Source organism: Bos grunniens, chromosome 4 (assembly GCF_055505025.1).
Source record: "Bos grunniens cultivar Pamir isolate PY7600 chromosome 4, Bosgru_T2T1.0, whole genome shotgun sequence".
In the NCBI taxonomy this organism is placed as follows: domain Eukaryota; kingdom Metazoa; phylum Chordata; class Mammalia; order Artiodactyla; family Bovidae; genus Bos; species Bos grunniens.
In genome coordinates, this window is record NC_141168.1 from 3,394,512 (window position 1) to 3,411,102 (window position 16,591).

Consider the following 16,591-nt stretch of genomic DNA (forward strand, 5'->3'; position numbering starts at 1 on the left):
AAGAAGAAGTGGATGAAAATGACAAGATAGTTTAAAGAGGAAGACTTATGAGAAGGGATTTATTGCTAATGATACAGAGTAGTTATAGACTTTGTAACTGATGTAACACTCAGTAGATCCATCATGATGGGCAGCCTTGTCACAAGGGTTTATATTAGAACAGAATAGTTTATCTAAGAATTTAATATTTAATAATATTAAACTGTCATCCCAAATCAGTGGGGAAAGGAAGACTGATACAATAAATGGTGCTGGGAAAATGATTATTTTAAAAAAGGTGCAAATAAAGGACAAGTGTGCATTTCTAGATAAAAATATCAGGAAAACTTATCAAAATACTTGGAACAGTTACCTGTGCATAGTGAGAGGGCAAGTGATTGTTATTGTCTATAATGCAGAGATGATTTTTTAAATAAGAAAAAGGTTATTAAGGATAACTGGAAGTTTCCAATTTAAGTTGATGGATCTATCACATTTATTTCTGTCTTCTCTCCCCAGAAACGCAATTACGATGATAATGAAGGAATAAAGCAGGTATACACCCACATAAAGATTACAGAAACGGTTTCACCACATTTCAGACGTAAGAGTCTCGAGGGATGAGGCTGGTTGAAGAAGCAACAGATTGAAATGCCTGCCGAGTCAACCCCAGAGAGAATTTTGGGGACCTGGAGGTTGAGGTGCAGTCAGTATGGGGTTGGAGAAGGCAATGGCACCCCACACCCCACTCCAGTACTCTTGCCTGGAAAATCCCATGGATGGAGGAGCCTGGTAGGCTGCAGTCCATGGGGTCGCTAGGAGTCGGACACGACTGAGCGACTTCACTTTCACTTTTCACTTTCATGCATTGGAGAAGGAAATGGCAACCCACTCCAGTGTTCTTGCCTGGAGAATCCCAGGGATAGGGGAGCCTGGTGGGCTGCCGTCTCTGGGATCGGACAGAGTCGGACACGGCTGAAGCGACTTAGCAGACTTAGCAGCAGTGTGGGGCTGGGAAATGTGGCTGAACAGGAGTACCATCTGGGAGAGTCTGGATGAGACAGATGGTGCAAGAGAAAACAGAGAAACCTGACCCACATTTAGACACGTTAGTTCATCCAAATATCTTTCAGTGGGGGAAAAAAAAGACATAATCTGCAGAGGAATGAGGGTCAGACTGACATCGGGTTTGTCATCGGCCACACCAGACACGAGATGGAATTATAGCCCCCAAAATGAGGGACAGTGGTTTTCAAGCTGCAATCCCACATACAACTAAGGTTTTCAACAGACGTGAGAGAGACATATTAAAATATTGCAGAACTCAGAAAGTTTACCTCCCATAGTTCTTTCTTAGGAAAGCATCTGGAGGGCGTACTCCAGACAGAAGTGGAAGTAAATCAAGAAAGAAGATGATGCGAGACCAACGCAGAGAGCAGCGAGGGGGTCCCCCTGGGTGGCACAGCGCCGATGTGAAAAAGAACAGTGAGTCCAGACTAGAGTCGGGGCGGCGGAGCGGCCTTGCAGGGACGCACGTGGGGAAAGAGGCAGAGCAACAGGGTACCTGCTGGAGTCTGGGGGGAAATGGTGAGGGTGTGATAAGATAAAATAAAATAAAATAGCTCAAATAAAAATAAAGGCAATTTAAAACTCAGGGAAAAACAAAAAGCTGAACAAAAAAGAGACACAGTCATAGGATGCTACTTAGTGCTACCAAGACAGACAATTACTTATGGTAAAGTTACGCTGTTTATTGATTGTAGTCTTTCAGAATCAACCCACAGATAAATAAGGAAAGTTTGGGTTTGGGGAAGAACGGAAATGGCATCAACTTCAGGGATATAAAAATATTAAAAAGAATTTTCTAGGTGGGAAGGGCAGAGAATGGACCTGTAGGAAAGGGCAGGACTTTGAGATCCATTTTACCAAGTGGGTTGTTAAAATTCTTGCCTGTAGTTTATGTGATACAAGAGAAACTTGTAAGAGTACTGTTTCAGTTTATAAAGGTAACCAGTAGAGAAAATAAAATGCGTATGTATATATATATATAGGGCTTCCCTGATAGCTCAGTTGGTAAAGAATCTGCTTGCAATGCAGGAGACACTGGTTTGATTCCTGGGTCGGGAAGATCCCCTGGGGAAAGGAAAGGCTACCCCTTCCAGTATTCTGGCCTGGAGAATTCCATGGACTGTATAGTCCAAAGGATCGTAAAGAGTTGGACACAACTGAGTGACTTTCACTTTCACACATATATATTCACCTACTCACACACACAGACACAGGCTTCCAGGTGGCTCAGTGGTAAAGAATCTGCCTGCCAATGCAGGAGATGCAAGAGTCGCAGGTTTGATCCCTGGGTCAGGATCCCTGGGTCGGGAGGAGGAAATGGCAACCCACTCCGGTATTCTTGCCTGGAGAACCCCATGGACAGAGGAGCCTGGCGGGTACAGTCCATGGGGTTGCAAAGAGTCGGACACAACTGAAGTTGACTTAGCACACACGCCAGTGCAGGAGACACAAGAAATGCAGGTTCAGTCGCTGGGTCAGGAAGATCCCGTGGCGGAGGAAATGGCAACCCGCTCCGGTGTTCTTGCCTGGAGAACCCCATGGATGGAGGAGCCTGGCTGGATTCAGTCCGTGGGGCTGCACAGAGTCGGGCACGACTGAGCGTGCACACGCACGCACTGCCACCTGCAAGGAGCGGGGGTGTGGGTGGAGATGGGGGCCGTCTCCTGGGCCCCGAGGGTGGCCTGGGCACACCTGGGCAGCAGGCACCCGCGTTGCCACCTGCGCTCGGGGAGGCGGGGCCTGTCCAGAGAGAGGTGACCAGAGCGGAACTGCTCCCCTGGGCCCTGGAGGAGAAACAGTCTCTGCCCCCTACATTTAATGACCAGAGTCAGTGGTCCTCAGGCGGGGCCACCAGACCAGCAGCACCTGGGAAGTGGTGGAAACAAACTGAATCTGAGACTCTGGGCGTGGCTGAGGCACCTAACTGGTCTAACTGGTGCCCCAGTTGGGGAACCACCAAACTAAGTGAGCCAAGCGATTCTGGTGGGCAGACCATCTGGTGACACAGCGTGTTCCATATGATCGTCTCTGCCTCCATTTCTGCTCTCCCTAGGCGTTCTCTGAGTTAATAAGTGAACTGGTAAGCAGATAAGGTTCTAAAGAATAAAGAGAAACCTGGTCACAGTTAAAGGAGAGGAAAAAATAGCATTTGAACTGTGGAAAATTCTTAAAGAGATGGGAATACCAGACCACCTGACCTGCCTCTTGAGAAACCTGTATGCAGGTCAGGAAGCAACAGTTACAACTGGACATTGGACAACAGACTTCTTCCAAATCGGGAAAGGAGCACACCAAGGCTGCATACTGTCACCCTGCTTACTTAACTTCTATGCAGAGTACGTCATGTGAAACGCTGGGCTGGACGAAGCACAAGCTGGAATCAAGATTGCTGGGAGACATATGAATAACCTCAGATATGCAGATGACATCACCCTTATGGCAGAAAGCAAAGAAGAACTAAAGAGCTTCTTGATGAAAGTGAAAGAGGAGCGTGAAAAAGTTGGCTTAAAACTCAACATTCAGAAAACTAACATCATGGCATCTGGTCCCATCACTACATGGCAAATAGATGGGGAAACAATGGAAACAGTGGCAGACTTTATTCTGGGGGGCTCCAAAATCACTGCAGATGGTGACTGCAGCCATGAAATTAAAAGACACTTGCTTCTTGGAAGAAAGGTTATGACAAACCTAGATAGCATATTAAAAAGCAGAGACATTACTTTGCCAACAAAGGTCTGTCTAGTTAAGGCTATGGTTTTTCCAGTAGTCTTGTATGGATGTGAGAGTTGGACCATAAAGAAAGCTGAGCACCGAAGAATTGATGCTTTTGAACTGTGGTTGGAGAAGACTCCTGAGAGTCCCTTGGACTGCAAGAAGATCCAACCAGTCCATCCTAAAGGAAATCAGTCCTGAATATTCATTGGAAGGACTGATGCTGAAGCTGAAACTCCAATACTTTGGCCACCTGATGGGAAGAACTGACTCACTGGAAAAGACCTTGATGTTGGGAAAGACTGAAGGTGGGAGGAGAAGGGGATGACAGAGGATGAGATGGTTGCATGGCATCACTGAGTCAATGGACATGAGTTTGAGCAAGCTCCGGGAGTTGGGGATGGACAGGGAGGCCTGGCATGCTGCAGTCCATGGGGTTGCAAATAGTTGGACACAACTGAACGACTGAACTGAGCCGAACTGAATCTAAGAACGTGAGATGGAGCTGGGCTGTGAGAGACACCAGAGTTGATCCAATGTCAAGATGCAGTGAGACACAGAAGCATTTTGATAATCACAGAAGATAGAGAATCATGCTTCGAGGGCTGGACAAATTGTGTTTTAAAAAGAACGTGAAACGAAATGATTAACAGGATGCAAAGGTTCTTGGAAGAAATGCCACTGATTTTCTTTATTCTAAAGCACTTTATCTGCCCATAAATACTGTCATTCATTCAAAGAGCATTTACTTAGGGCTCAGCGTGGACACGGGTCCAGATGCTGGCAGGCAGAGGCCCAAAGCCTGGTTGTAGGGGAGCTCCCTGTTTGTGGGGAGACAGAGAACCCCCAAATTTCAGTACGGGGTGAGGACTGCCCTGATAGGAGGAGCCATGTGGGAGCTGCAGTTGCTGAAACAGCACAGCCTGGCCGAGAAAATTCCACAGCCTCCTCACGGATCTCCAGCCAGACGGGCCTTCAAGTCAGAACACAGCGACCCCTCCTGCCGAGTGGTGTATGAATTTTTTATTAGCCCATTTGTTTCCCGTCAAATATTAATAGAGCAGCGTCTCCCGCGCAGGGACTAATGTGCCGTGTCGCTTCTCGGTATTCCGAGTTCTGGCAGAGGTTCTGACAGTCACGCGGCAGCGAAGGCCAGGGGGGGCGAAAGGCCTGCTGATCCAGCGAAATCAAGGGCCTGCGACTGATGCTGGCGTTTCCAGGGAGGGTCGGCCCCTGCGTGAGGCTGGAGCGAAAAATCCTTTGAGAGGACAGTTTTAAAACAAGGAAGATGGTAACAGAAAGCATCACTGAACAAACGGAAACGACATCAAATGACAAATGCTGCTGTGATCAAGTATACAGCTCCACACCTGACCCTGGGAGCAGCCTCTTAATTGCACAAAAATCTCTGCAGGCAGAATAAGGAGGATGTGACGGTAAGATAAGTTGCTATCTGATGTAGCGTCCATGATTTCACTTCCTTTCTTTAATAAGCCTACTTATTTGTTTTGTCTGTGCTGAGTCTTGGCTGCTGCACGGCTTTCTTCAGCTGTCGCGCGTGGCAGCTACTCTTTAGTTGATACACGGGCTTCTCGCTGCAGCGTCTTCTCTTGGTGCAGAGCACGGGCTCTAGGGACCTCAGGAGCTGCGGCACACACACTCACAGCTGTGACCTGCAGGCTCTAGGACACAGGCTCCACACTTGTGGCTCTCATACGCAGGCTCTGATGCTCCCCGGCACATGGGAGTGGGATCTTCCCGGACCAGCCATCGAACCTGTATCCCCTGCACTGGCAGGTGGATTCTTTACCACAAAGCCACCAGGGAGGCCCCAGAATTTCGCTTTCAACATAGGAAGAGACCACATGACCTTTCCTTTCCATCTGAGGTGTTGGCCGCACTGCAGGGCTGGCTGCTAAGATGAGGAGGAAAGCACGGGCTATTCTCCTGCTCTAAGTCTGCCAAACACGACTCAGTCCCTGCATATCTAGGGACAGGGTCTTCAGAATGATCTCGCTTCCCTTTAAACACAAACCACAACCATGGAGAACATGTGTTCTTCATCTTTCTGGCATCCACGACCAGATTCCCAGGATTCTAAAGCATGAGGCATTTTGATGGATGAGAATCTGGAAACCTGTGATCAGCAGTAACGTTGAGAACCCCCTTTCCAAAGCATCAGTAGAATAAAGAAGCAGCATTTCTCCAGACTGGACCTTCCATATTTCTGCAGTCACCATGCAGAGCTTCTTGCCCTCATGGATAACAAAACCACACCCCGATCTGATACCACAAACGCAACGGCTGTCTGGCTGCGCCAAGCCCCTTGAACGGCTCCCTGAGATGAGGTCATGTGAATGTTTTGGTGGCCAGTTCACTACTTAATACATGAGGTAAACGGAGCGAGGTCTCACTCTGCGGGCATTAGACAGTATTGGGCATTTCTAATTCATCCCCCAAACACCTTCGAATAAAGTTGGAAATCAAATTCAGATGAAACACGTATCTTCCCACAGTCATTCATATAAAGAAAGAAGATTAGAAATATGTTAGTCAGATGGCAGGTTCAGGGATGGAGGTGGGGGGCAGCATCTTTGATTTGAAAATGACACAGGGCTTTCCTGATAGCTCAGCGGTAAAGAATCCACTTGCAATGCAGGGGGCACAAGTTCAACCCCAGGTCTGGGAAGATCCCCCGTGCCTCGGAGCAACTAAGCTCGGGTACTACGATTCCTGAGCCTGTGCTCCAGAGCCTGGGAACCGCAACTGCTGAGCTGACATGCTGCAACTCCCAAAGCCCCTGTGCCTAGAGCCCATGCTCTGCAACAAGAGAAGCCAGCACGATGAGAAGCCTGTGCGTTACAACTCGTGACAAGTGGAGAAAGCCTGTGCAGCAATGAAGACCCAGCACGGCCAAAATAGACAAAGAAACGAAATTACTAAAAAAAATAAAGAAAATGACACGGACCTTCCTTTCCAGGTCTCAAGAAGGGCCTTCCTGCCTTGCTCACACTTCCGAATCACCTGAGGAGGTTTAAAACCCCCCAAACCCAGGCCACACCCCCACTGGAAAAAACCAGGAAGGGGAGAGTTACAGAAATGGTCCTGTGTGGGCCACCTGAGAGGGCAGGCACCAAGTGGAACACGGCAGATGCGAGAGCTCTGGAACAAGGACACGCGCGGCGGTCAGGTGTCAGGAATCTTGTGTTGGAGCCTCGCTTCTACCCCTAAGTAAAAAGCAACAATCGGCAAGTCAGGTGGTGGTGATGTCGGTGGTGAAAGTGCAGGTGTTGGTGGAGGAGATCGAGGTGGTGATGATGAGGCAGAGGCAGAGGTCCTGCTGGGGGTGTTGATGGTGGGGGTGGGGGTGAAAATAGAAAGAAAAGTGAAAGTGAAAGTCGCTCAGTCCTGTCCCACTCTTTGGGACCCCATGGAGGATGCAGTCCCTGGAATTCTCCAGGCCAGAATACTGGAGTGGGTGGCCTTTCCCTTCTCCAGGAGATCTTCCCAACCCAGGGATCGAACCCAGGTCTCCCGCATTGCAGGCGGATTCTTTACCAGCTGAGCCACCAGGGAGGAGGTGGCGGTTAACTGTTGATGGGGGTGGTGCTCAGGTCCTCAGGAACAAAGGCCCTGTTTTTCTGTGATGTTTCCGTTGCTCTGATGACCTCTGATCCTTATAAAGGCTTGCTCTGGATCCAGTGTGCCAGTCTCCCAGGGAGCCCACACTTCTTACTGACCCGGCAGAAGGACGCGGCATTTCCTCTCGAGGTTGGAAGGGGGTGCATCACGGGTGGAGAGGGTGCAGGAGGAGCCTGGAGGCAGCAGGTGAGGGGCGGGGGTGCCCTGAGAGTGCCAGCCTCCGGGAACGTGCACAGCTGGAAGCAGTGAGCCGCACACACACCCGTGTGCTAGGTCTTTACAGAGTCCCGAGAGGAAAAAGAGGCGGCAGGAGCCCACGCAGGCAACACACGTCTGCACCTGCGCGTCTGTATCCATATCTCAGCGCCATGTACGTAAGGCAAGCACGCACACCGCCGTACGTTTAACCAGCGTCGACGGGGGAGAGGCTGCTCACAGCACATTTTCGGCGTTTTAAAGGCCTAAGGGGTGGGGCCGGGCAGGGGGCAGAGAGTGAAACGGACAAGAACAGGTAAACGAGAGCTCCTGCACTTGACCGACGATGGCTAGCCCCGCGCCAGGCACATCTAGGTCTTGGTGCTGGACCGTAAGGTGAATAAACGGAGGAGAAACAACAGAAGCGAGAGGTGGGGGGCGGGGAGAGCCCGCCTGGCCCAGGACCGTCGGGCACCGGGCATTAGCCTCCCTTCTCAGGCTCTGTGATCAGCCCCGCGGCCACCAGACGCAGGACGGGCACCCTGGCCACCGGCTGGATGGCATCTGACGGAGTGTTTGCAGGAGGAGACAAAAACACACACACACCAGCGCAGTCCGACGCCAGTTCAAAATGACCCTGTCGGGGCTCTGGTACGTCTTCATTCAACACCCAGCTCAACGGACCCGCAAGGAAACCAGCAAAAGGCAGCTGCGCTTGCTTCATCAGCGCAGCCAGGCTTCCCTGTGAAATTGCAGAAACCGCGGGCCCTGCCACAGGTGCACTTCCTGGAGAGGGGGGGATCACTGTGCCCTGAGTAACAAGGGCGCGCCCCATCCCTGGGCCCCGTGCCCACCCCCATTCCCGGTTCTCTGTGGGGAACCCTTTCCCATGGAGGTCCTGGCTCTGCTCTGGCTGTGAGCGCAGGGCTACCTCGCCCTCCGCGGCACTCATCACCTGTTCCCCTGGCCGCCACCCTGCACGCGGCTACTGAATTGGAGCTGCCGTGGCGCCTGGACCCCGTCACCTGATGGAGGGGCCGTCATGGGCCCACCAGAGTGCCTGGCACATGCGGAAGGCAGTAGGTTTTGCCAGGGCAAGGACTGGGGAGCCCAGAAGTCAGCCCCCCCAGAACCCTGCAGGGGAGTGGGGCTGGCTGAGGAGCCACAGCAGAGGGTGGGGAGTGCGTGGGATGAAGGGGAGACAGCTGACATGGGAAACGTTTGCTTCCTCCCCTTGAAGGGCCCTGACCCGTCTGCAGGAAGTGGCCCCTGGCCTTTCTGGGCTCTCCGCATCTCCCTGTGGAGGCTGCGTGGAGGGACGGGTGGTCCTGCCTGGCTTGAGTCCCAGGGCACATTTCAGGCTTTGTGTGGAGTCAGCTGTCGACTCTTTGTGACCCCATGGGCTGCAGCCCGCCAGGCTCCTCTGCCCATGGGATCCTCCAGACAAGAATCCTGCAGTGGGTACCATTTCCTTCTCCAGGGGATCCCCAACCCAGGGATGGAACCCGCGTCTCCTGCATGGGCAGGCGGATTCTTTACCACTAGCACCACCAGGGAAGCTGCAGACCCTGTCCGTAACCTCTGGGTTCTCGGCCCTGCCTCTGTGGAACAGCAGAGGGGCACTCATGGCCGGGCTGTGTGAGGCCCCAGGGGACCCAGCCACATCTGTGAGACATACACCCTGGCTCCTGAGAGAAGGGCAGAGGGAAGGACAAGTGTGGAACTAACACGCAACCAGACTGGGCCACACCCGACCCAGGAGCCACCCTGCACGTTCCTCCTGGTCCAGATGATCTCTTTTGTGTCCCCAAGTGGCCAAATCCTGCCTGTTTCCACCCCTCTTCCTCCCCTGATTTCTCAGTCTTGTAGCAAAATTCTGAACAGAACTGATGCCTATCTTGCGGTACTTAACTTCTGACTATCCTTGCCTAGATTGTTGAGGGCATTACGTAGGTTTCCTTCCTTTTTCCATCCCTCCACAAAGTAAGTGTCTTCCTTTTACCTTCTTTAGATTTAGTGCCTCTAGTGTTGAAAGAAACCAGACTAGGTCACCCCAAAATATGCCTTTTTGACAATTATTTTGAGCTGAAGGCAATTAGGAGGGAGCAAACTCAGCAAAGCCCCCCTGCTTCTGCCTCAAGGCAGGAAATAGTTTCCTCTTCCCAGAGGCAGACTCTCACTGGCCCAGAGATGCACCGGGGAGCCTGAGGGCGCATCTTCCCCACGGGGCCCTCTGGTTTATGTACCACCTGCAGCTGCTGCCCTGGGAACCCTGAACCTGCTTCCTGGTCCTGGTAACTCTACGAGTTTACTGCTCCTGGTGGACGATGCTGTAAAAGCTGCACTGTGAGTCGATGCTTTGAGCGGCTTCGGGTTGAGATGTTTTCCCACGCTGTGTGCAGGGCACGTGTGAATAAACTGTGCTTCCCTCTTGTTAATCTGTCTTGCTGTGAGGGTCCCAGCTGCAAGCCCAGGACGGGTAAATGGTGGTCTCTACAGCGTCCTGTACTGAGAAGGCAGAACGTCAGCAAGGGCCAAGTATCTGTCAAGTTTTGCTTCCAGGACAACCAAAGAAATCCGTATCTACAAGGATCCTATTGAAACAGGACTTTACCGGCTAATTTTAAACTTAATTTGCCCATTCAGCAAACCCAGCTCACACCACGTGCCGGGCCCAGCCCAGAACTGGAGCTTCAGCTTCACACGTGTATGCATGGTTAGTCATTTCAGTCGTGTCTGACTCTTTGTGACCCCCTGGACTGTACCCCACCAGGCTCCTCTGTCCATGGGGATTCTCCAGGCAAGAATACTGGAGTGGGTTGCCATGCCCTCCTCCAGGGGATCTTCCTGACCCAGGGATCGAATCTGCATCTCCTTCATTGGCAGATAGATTCTTCACTTCTGGGCCCCCAGGAAAGCCCAGTTTAGGATATCATTTAGAGATAGATAGAGGATTTATCTGAGACCTGCAAAGAGCAAGTGAGGCCGCTGAGTATCTTCCTGTGCAGTGCCCGGCTTGCCTTGTGATGGCCCGGGCAGCCCTGCTGGGGTGGACATCTCACATGGATTTCTGTCTGGTGGGTCAGAGAGCCCCAAGGTTACAGTCAGGGCCCTGGGGGATCTGTAACCCTCAAGCTTGACCTTATATTTCTTGTCAGACTGTCCACACACACCGAGCTTCTCAACTGTCTCTGGACTGGTTCTAATGCCCCACTGGTTAATTAGTGAGTTAAATAAAACCTCTGACACCTGCTCATTTACCTTCTCTGAGAATCACAACCTGACCAGTTGAAGGGGAGATGTTGGACCGGCAGTCAGAAATGGCCCTGAAGTTCTGAGGGCAGGGCGGAGGGCCAGTGGCCAGCAGGCAGGACTCCGGCACGAGACGGGAGAGCCGCCTGTGCTGTGTGCTCTCTCTGGTCCTCATGACACCCACAGGAATGAACCCTCGATTCTTAACGTGCATCCCTGTCTTGCAGATGAGGAACCGGAACGAGGCAGGAACTCGCCCTGGAGCACGGAACCGGGATCTGGACCCGGGCGGCAGCATGTGAACCTTCACTCGGAACCAGTGGTTCTCAGTCTTGTCCTGGGGCATCTTCGATGGTCATGCTGGCATCCAGTGGGGAGGGGCGGGGATATGCCTGAAGTCTCTGTGATGCAGAAGGCAGCCCCCACCGCAAAGGGTCCCCAGGCGCTGAATGCCGGGAAGAGAAAGCCTCAGACCTGGCGGGGGGCGGCAGGGGGCGCCTCATCCAGGCCCTGCTCTCACACAGCCCCTCTCACGCCTGCAGTCCTCACTTGCTTCTAATGCTTCCTTCAAGGCCAATCCCTCCTCTGCATAATAACCTCCATATTTCATTCACGCTAAATTCTCAGCCTAATGGACGCAAATAATAAATGCTTGCTAAACGGCTGCTCACATTTACTGCGTGATTTCTGACAGATCCGCGCTCACTTTGAAAAATCCCAAGACTGTGATGGGGAAGGAGACGAGAAAGCACGACATGAACACACCGCAGGTTACAGGGCGCTAGGAAAGCATCGCCGCGTTGAGCTCGGGAAGCTGCAGAGCAGAGGCCCCGAGGCCCGCATCCCGGCAGCCCTGATGGAGGCTAATTTTTCACTGTCCTTGAAGCTAATCAAGCCTGCGGAAACAGCATCACCAAATGGACTAAACGAGATTTTCAATTAACTCAAACAGATGGCTTAAATTTTCCAGGTGACTTTCCATATTAATTCAGAGAGAGTGGTGGACCAGGCCCCAGGCGGCCTGACAGGGATGGCACTGCAGGAAGACAGCAAAGCACACGGATCTCGGGAGAGAAGACGAAGCAATGATTGCAGTGTTTCTCCTATCCCGGCAAGAATGCATGCGCGCACGCTAAGCCGCTTCAGTCGTGCCCGACTCTCTGCGACCCCATGGACTGTAGCCCGCCAGGCTCCTCTGTCCAGAGGCTTCTCCAGGCAAGAATACTGGAGTGGGTCCTGTCAAGAATAGCATCGCCCAGGTTGATTTCACTCTGGGACACACTGAGGGCCCGATCTCCCAGGAGGGGCCGTCCGAGACTGAGGCCTTGGGACCCGCTGCACGAGTAGGGTGGCCACTCCAGGGCTGGGACGGACAGACAGCTGGGAGGGACAGGCAGAGGGGAGCCCTGGGCTGGGTCTGTCCTCCTGAGGACCAGTGATTTTACACACGCCTAGAGATGGGAGAGCCGAAAGAACCTCAGTGTGTCCTGCAGTGGCCGTGGGCAGATGGGTTCTACCAGGGACAGCAATGAAGCCTCCACGGGAGACGCCCACATCGTTACGGACCAGCAGCTCCAAGCGTCCGTGTGTCCAGCCCTGAGCTGGGCCTGCGCAGGAGCCAGAGTGGCTGAGGCCACTGCACCCGCCCTTCTGGAAGCTGCCAGGGGCTACTAGTAATGCAGAATTCTGTAAGTGAATAGGGAGGACCCAGGCTACCATTATGGCAAAATGTGGGCTGGGTATTTGCTGAGCCTCCGGATGGATCATTCTCGGCTTAACTGGGCCTGTGGACAGGCCTGCAGCATCGATGAGTGAGTAGAAGCTGGGGCCAGCCCAGTCCCCTTCCCTTTCTGGGTCTCCCATCAATACTCTCAACAGAGTGGGGTTTAACATCGCTATTAGTAAACTCTGGAACTATAACCAGTCCCCAGGCCACTTGGACTCTGGGACAAGATGAAACTGAAATCCAGACCCCTTCAGTCAGACTCTACTCAGCTTTCTTGATTGGAATATAAAATCCACCTGAGCCAGTCGTTACTAACAATAGGATGGATGCCGTTGTCAATATGTCCCACCAATTGCATGGTTGTTATGCCACCTGGGAGCTTTGGCTTCACTGGAGCATGACTTCCCGCTTGGTCCCCAGGCCTGGTAAAGGGCAGCCATGCTCCAATGCGGCGCTCCCTGACCTTTTTTGGCACCAGGGCCAGTGTCGCAGTAGACAGGTTTTCCATGGACGGAGTGCAGGGATGGTTTTGGAATGATTCAAGGGCATTGCATTTACTGAGTTCACTGGGGAGGCAGAGCTCGGGTGGTGCTGTGATGGTGTGTGGCTGTAAGCGTAGACAGAGGTTCTTCCAATCACCCGCCACTCACCTCCCGTGGTGCATCCCGGTTCCTAACAGGAACAGGATGGCTCTGTGGCCTGGGGGCTGGGGACCCCTGCTCTAAAGTGAGGCTCTGAAAATGGGGTCCCATGCACAGTAGGTCCAATTACCTGGACGTCTTGGAAAGGTGCATCTGTTCATCTGAAGGGTGAACCCCAAAGTCCTCCACGTGCAGGCCAGGTGCCCCCACTGGACACGTGTGGTTGACCATCCCCTCTGCCCCCCTGAAGCCCAGCCTCTGGGGGGCAGGATCTGAGCCTGACGTGAGGTAAGACATCACAGCGGCTTTGACAGGTGTTCCTCTCTCAGAACACCAAGCCATAAAGCAGCCAGGAAAATGGTACAAAATGTGCCTTTTCCTTGGATGTTTAAATTGGCAGTCTGAGCCCACAGAGACCACATAAGCAGACATGGATCTCACGGTTATTGTCGTCGCGTAATTGAACGAAGGATGCAAACCTCATCCTCGGGTCATCGGGCGGCGTCATCTCCAGGTCATGCGTGGGTCCGTTCAGGCCAATGACGTGCAGGGAGATGCTGGGGTTTTCACAGCCGGCCTGGGAGGAAAGGGGATAGAGGTGTGAGGGCCACCTCCCACCTGGACCGGCCTGGGTGCTGAGTCTGCTGGGAGACACGAGAGGCTCAGTGTGGGGAGGACGAAGCCCTTCAGGGGGAGTGTCAGTAGATGGGGTGGGGACGGGGAGAGGCCACTCTCCTCTGTCCCCTCCCTGCACGAGCGCTGGCCGGCAGGGCAGAAGACTAGGCTGCTGGTCTGACTCTGGCTCCTCCGCCCCTGCAGACGGGGTGTCAGGGTGAGGGGGAAGGCAGACCCACACAGGGCAGGGCTCAGACGGGTCAGCAGTTTGTGGCTCCAATCTGAGTTCTGTTGGTCAGAACATGCCGACTTTCTACTAAAACAGGAAACTCCAGTCCCGAGCCACATGGGGTGTCATAATTCCAATCACAGACCTGTCCCAGAGCTCACGGTAAAGTCAGTTGGTTGCAGTTTTCTAGGTTTCAGGTCATCCCATCACTCCGAGGTTGGGGGGACTCCCATGAAAGGGTTCAGCAGGGAAACTGTTCCCTTTCTAGGCAATGTCTGGCTCCCAGCCTCCTGAACCGTGAGACACACACGTCCGCTGTTTAAGCAGCACGGTCTGTGGTGCTTGTTACGGAGCCCGAGCTGACTGATATACCTGGTGCTTCCTTCCTCTGGCCTGGGACCCTGGGCCCCTTGCTTGGGCACCATTGCCCCTCGCTGCAAACTGCAGGCCGAGGGTCCTGTATCTCTGGACAGCAGGAGGTATCAGCTCCTAGAGCCCTCCGGTGGCTGGGGAGCCGGGGCCAGGGCTGGTCGGCAGAGGCTGGACGGGTCCTTCTGGGGCAGCCCCGGGGGGAATCCGGGGACCCTGTCACCGGAGGGGCAGGCGGGGCCCCGGCCTCTCTCCAGCTGAGTGGGCGGCAGGCCCTGCCCCCACACTGGCATGATGCGGTTTACTAACAAAGCCAGGTGTGGCCATCTGTGCCTCCCCGCCCTCAGCCCTGCCATCCACCTGCATCCTTGCTGTTCTGCTGGCTTTTTGTGGCAACACACGGGTCTGGGGAGCAATTCGAAACAGTACAGGGCAGCACACGGCCAGGCGCAGAGCAGCCCAGAGCCAAGGGGACCCTCTGACCCCTCAGAACCTGCAAAAGGAGCTAGAGGACAGAGTGCCCCAGCGTGAGCAGTGTGAGTTTCTGTCACCACGGAGTCACAAGGGAGGTGATGTATATCGGTTGGGATTGAAGCTTGGACAAATGACTAACGGTAGTTCCGTCATTTAAAAAAAAGTAAACCTGCTGACAGATTCAGCTCCGCAAAGATGGGAATTTAATGCAATATAATGGGACATAATTAATCCCGCCTCTGTTTACTGCCTTGCTCGCAGCACGGGGGAGAGCCACGGCTCCACGAGGGGGTGGGGAGCCGATGAACGTATGCAGAGGCTGTCCTGGCGTGGCTTCCTGCCTACCTTGGGGTAGTGGTAGGGCTTCGCGGTGGGGTAGATGGAGCCGGTGTAGGTGGGCAGCTCCATGACCGGCACGCGTGAGTCGTTGATGGTGGCGTAGGCGAGCCGTGTACCGTCCGGAGACCACCAGTGGGCGATGTGGGTCTTCAGGATCTCCTCTAAGGAAACAGACAAAGCAGAGACGTGTGAAGGCACGGGGGAGGGCACCCGGGAGCCCCCCGGGGACAAATGCCTCCTCACAGCCTCTGAGGAGGCCTCCCCGTGCCCGGGTGCACAGTCATTCTGGACATACCTGGGCTGACCACCGAACCCCAGCACAGCAAACCCAGTCAATCAAGGCCCGACCGAGCAGAGGCGAACCATCCAAAAACCACTCTCCTTTTTTTGCACAATTTGAGCATGATGAGCCTATGAGGTCCTTTCTGAGTTGACTTACTATTGCTGTGTGTGAGTTATTACTTGAAGGGGATCAGAAAACCAAAACGAGAGGAGATCCATTCGTCTCAAGCAGGGAGCCCCTGGCAGGACCAAGTGAGGACATAACTGTTTGGAGCTTGAATCCCAGGAAATCAATGAGCAGGGGACGCCGAGGGCTCAGGCCCACACTGAGGCCCCAGGCACACGGCCGTGTGGGAGGCGATGCTCAGAGCCCAGCGGGCCCCTCACCCTGACGGAAGGAGGCGATCACATTCCCTGAGGCAGAGACCCAGAATGGCCCCCTCTTCAGGGAGACCGAGATGGAAACAGCGATGGGCCCAGCCTCCACTGGGAGCTCCCCAGCTCCTCCCCGTCACGGAGTCTGGGTTAACTAGTGAGCTCACTGGGGAGGAGTCCCATAGGATCTGACGTCTGTTCCGGAAAGCATGATCCCACCTTGCCTTCTGAACAAGCCGAGAGAGGGCACCTCCCAGGGGCCACTCATCAGAGCGCTGGGGTTGGAGAAGCACCTCGGGGCTAAACAGCTCTGAGGCTGGGGTCCTCCTTGGACACCGTGTGTGTGTTTTATTAATGAATTCCCCTGGATTCGTTTTTAAAATAATGGTCAGCACAGCTCTACAACCCCCCAACATGAGTCCCATTCCCCAGTCATTATTCGGGGTAGACCACAAACAGGCTCTGAGAGCCCGAAGGGACAGAAAGGTAGTCGAACAGCTGAAGTCACACAGAGGAAGCAGAATGAGGGACTCAGACTCCGGGGGATGGCTAGAGTGAGAATAAGGGCGAGGGAGGTGGCGCTGGAGGCAGGGCCACAGGGGAGCCCATGGCGCGGTGCGGGGCGGGGGACCCGCCGGCTGCAGGACGGAGACGGGGTGGGCTAGGGGGTCAGGGCCCTGCTGCAGGGAC

The 16,591-nt window shown here is 53.6% G+C and overlaps 1 protein-coding gene and 1 long non-coding RNA gene across 12 annotated transcripts in view; one reads left to right on the forward strand and one right to left on the reverse strand.

Annotated features, from left to right (window-relative positions):
• The window catches only part of DPP6 (dipeptidyl peptidase like 6), an 801,122-nt gene that overhangs the window by 80,833 nt on the left and 703,698 nt on the right, over positions 1 to 16,591 (reverse strand). For all 6 annotated transcript variants that reach the window (XM_086394726.1, XM_086394729.1, XM_086394730.1 and 3 more), the window contains 2 exons: positions 15,251 to 15,405; positions 13,698 to 13,795 (listed from right to left, as the gene is read on the reverse strand). In XM_086394726.1, coding sequence (XP_086250852.1) covers positions 13,698 to 13,795; positions 15,251 to 15,405 — 253 coding nt within the window. The remainder of the gene's footprint in view (positions 1 to 13,697; positions 13,796 to 15,250; positions 15,406 to 16,591) is intronic.
• On the forward strand, positions 7,403 to 11,523 carry LOC147373401 (uncharacterized). Of its 6 annotated transcripts, none has more exons than XR_015161867.1 (4): positions 7,403 to 7,533; positions 9,855 to 9,945; positions 10,246 to 10,315; positions 11,079 to 11,523. It is a non-coding gene; the product is annotated as an uncharacterized LOC147373401 (long non-coding RNA). The 6 variants fall into 6 exon arrangements; XR_015161866.1 differs by lacking the exon at positions 7,403 to 7,533 and adding an exon at positions 8,115 to 8,250; XR_015161863.1 differs by lacking the exon at positions 7,403 to 7,533 and adding an exon at positions 8,246 to 8,376.